This window comes from Hydra vulgaris, chromosome 04 (genome assembly GCF_038396675.1).
Source record: "Hydra vulgaris chromosome 04, alternate assembly HydraT2T_AEP".
NCBI classification, from domain to species: Eukaryota; Metazoa; Cnidaria; class Hydrozoa; order Anthoathecata; family Hydridae; genus Hydra; species Hydra vulgaris.
In genome coordinates, this window is record NC_088923.1 from 18,338,017 (window position 1) to 18,339,535 (window position 1,519).

A 1,519-nucleotide genomic window follows, 5' to 3' on the forward strand; every position below is an offset into this window, starting at 1 on the left:
TATCTGCTTACAATAAATTGCAAGAACTCAAATGCCACTAGCATTAATTGGCTGTCACACTAAGGAAGACTACTCCATGTTTTAAATATAATCTAATCATCTTTTTAAGAAGTTGAAAGTTCTTTCCATTTATGATCTATTGCGAATTTTTCTTTAGAACTTTCCAAGTTTCTTAGTAGAACTGTTTGCAAAGTTAGTTTTGATTTCAAATTTGTTAACTGAAGATCAAATTAAGCAATAATATTCTTTGAAACAGATTAAGTTTCGTTGCAACACATTCATTTATTTACAAAAAAGGTATCAAAAATGATTTACAATAAAAGAATGTATCAAAAAATAAAAATCAAATCTTTGCTTTCTAAACACTGTAAAAAGGCTGGCTCAATAATCTGGCAAAATGATCATTTTTTCGATAGCATTCAATTATAATAACACTTCCCATGGCCTACTATATAAAACGGCCGGATTTGTTGCCTTGAACGCAAAAAATTAGTGGGCCGATTTTAGGTTTTTAGCTTTTGAATCAAAACCTGAAGGTAATTCTATAAAGACATTAATAATATTTAAATAATTTGCTCTTAGCTATATTTATTACTATTACCAAAATTCTTAACCTTCAAACACTAAAACAGTTAGCTAATAATAAATCATGATTGCATTAAGCCGAATGAACTATCTATTTTAGCCATCAATTTTAATCTACAAAATCTTAGTCTTAAAATTATTGGTTCAAACAACTAAAATTAGAAGTATGCTTTTAATTGTATCATGTTTTCTAAAATCGTATGTTTCATCGAGAAAAGGATGAGAATATATACGAACTGCAGGGGGCTTACGTAAAGCTGAGGTTGATTGAATTAAAGATGGCTTTGATAGGATGTTTTGGTTGGTAATAATTGTTGGTATAGGATTTTCGCAATAATTCAATGTTATACGTTTACCTCTTTTCAAATATTTATCTTCAAAATGATCGATACATATAACGGAGTTTTCTGTGGGGCTCCAATCAGCTCGGTTGACAAACTTAATCCAACAATTTCGAAGATCTAACTGATTGCTATCAGGAAAACTAAACACAGTTTTGTATGTTACGTGGTTGCTGTTACTGGAACATTCTTCAATCTTTCGCTTATAATTACTTCTACAACCAACAACACAACACTTTTTTGGCATTGCAAGATAAAGTATTACTTGAATTAAAAAAAGTTTAATTTAAGATTGTTAAATCGGTTCATTGTAAACTTCAAACTCGTGTTTTTTCGGCCCACTAATTTTTTGCGTTCAAGGCAACAAATCCGGCCGTGTTATATAGTAGGCCATGCACTTCCTGCATCTCGATATTTTTATAAACGGAAGAAATAAATTAAATTTTGATTACTAATGTTTTAAAATAACACAGACATTTGACTTTCTAAAATCAAATGTGCTGCATTGTCTTGTCCTTGTAATTCTTTGTGCAGTATTGTCTCGTCCTTGATCTAATTGAAATTGTTAAGATTATTTGTCATACCCGTAGCAA

General features: G+C 30.2%; 1 protein-coding gene across 1 annotated transcript; it reads right to left on the minus strand.

The window, feature by feature from the left end:
- Positions 1–729: 729 nt before the first annotated feature.
- Positions 730–1,173, minus strand: LOC136079244 (THAP domain-containing protein 3-like). The gene has a single exon (XM_065794970.1). It carries the CDS (start codon positions 1,171–1,173, stop codon positions 730–732), a length of 444 nt encoding a protein of 147 aa, XP_065651042.1.
- Between the last annotated feature and the right edge of the window lie 346 nt (positions 1,174–1,519).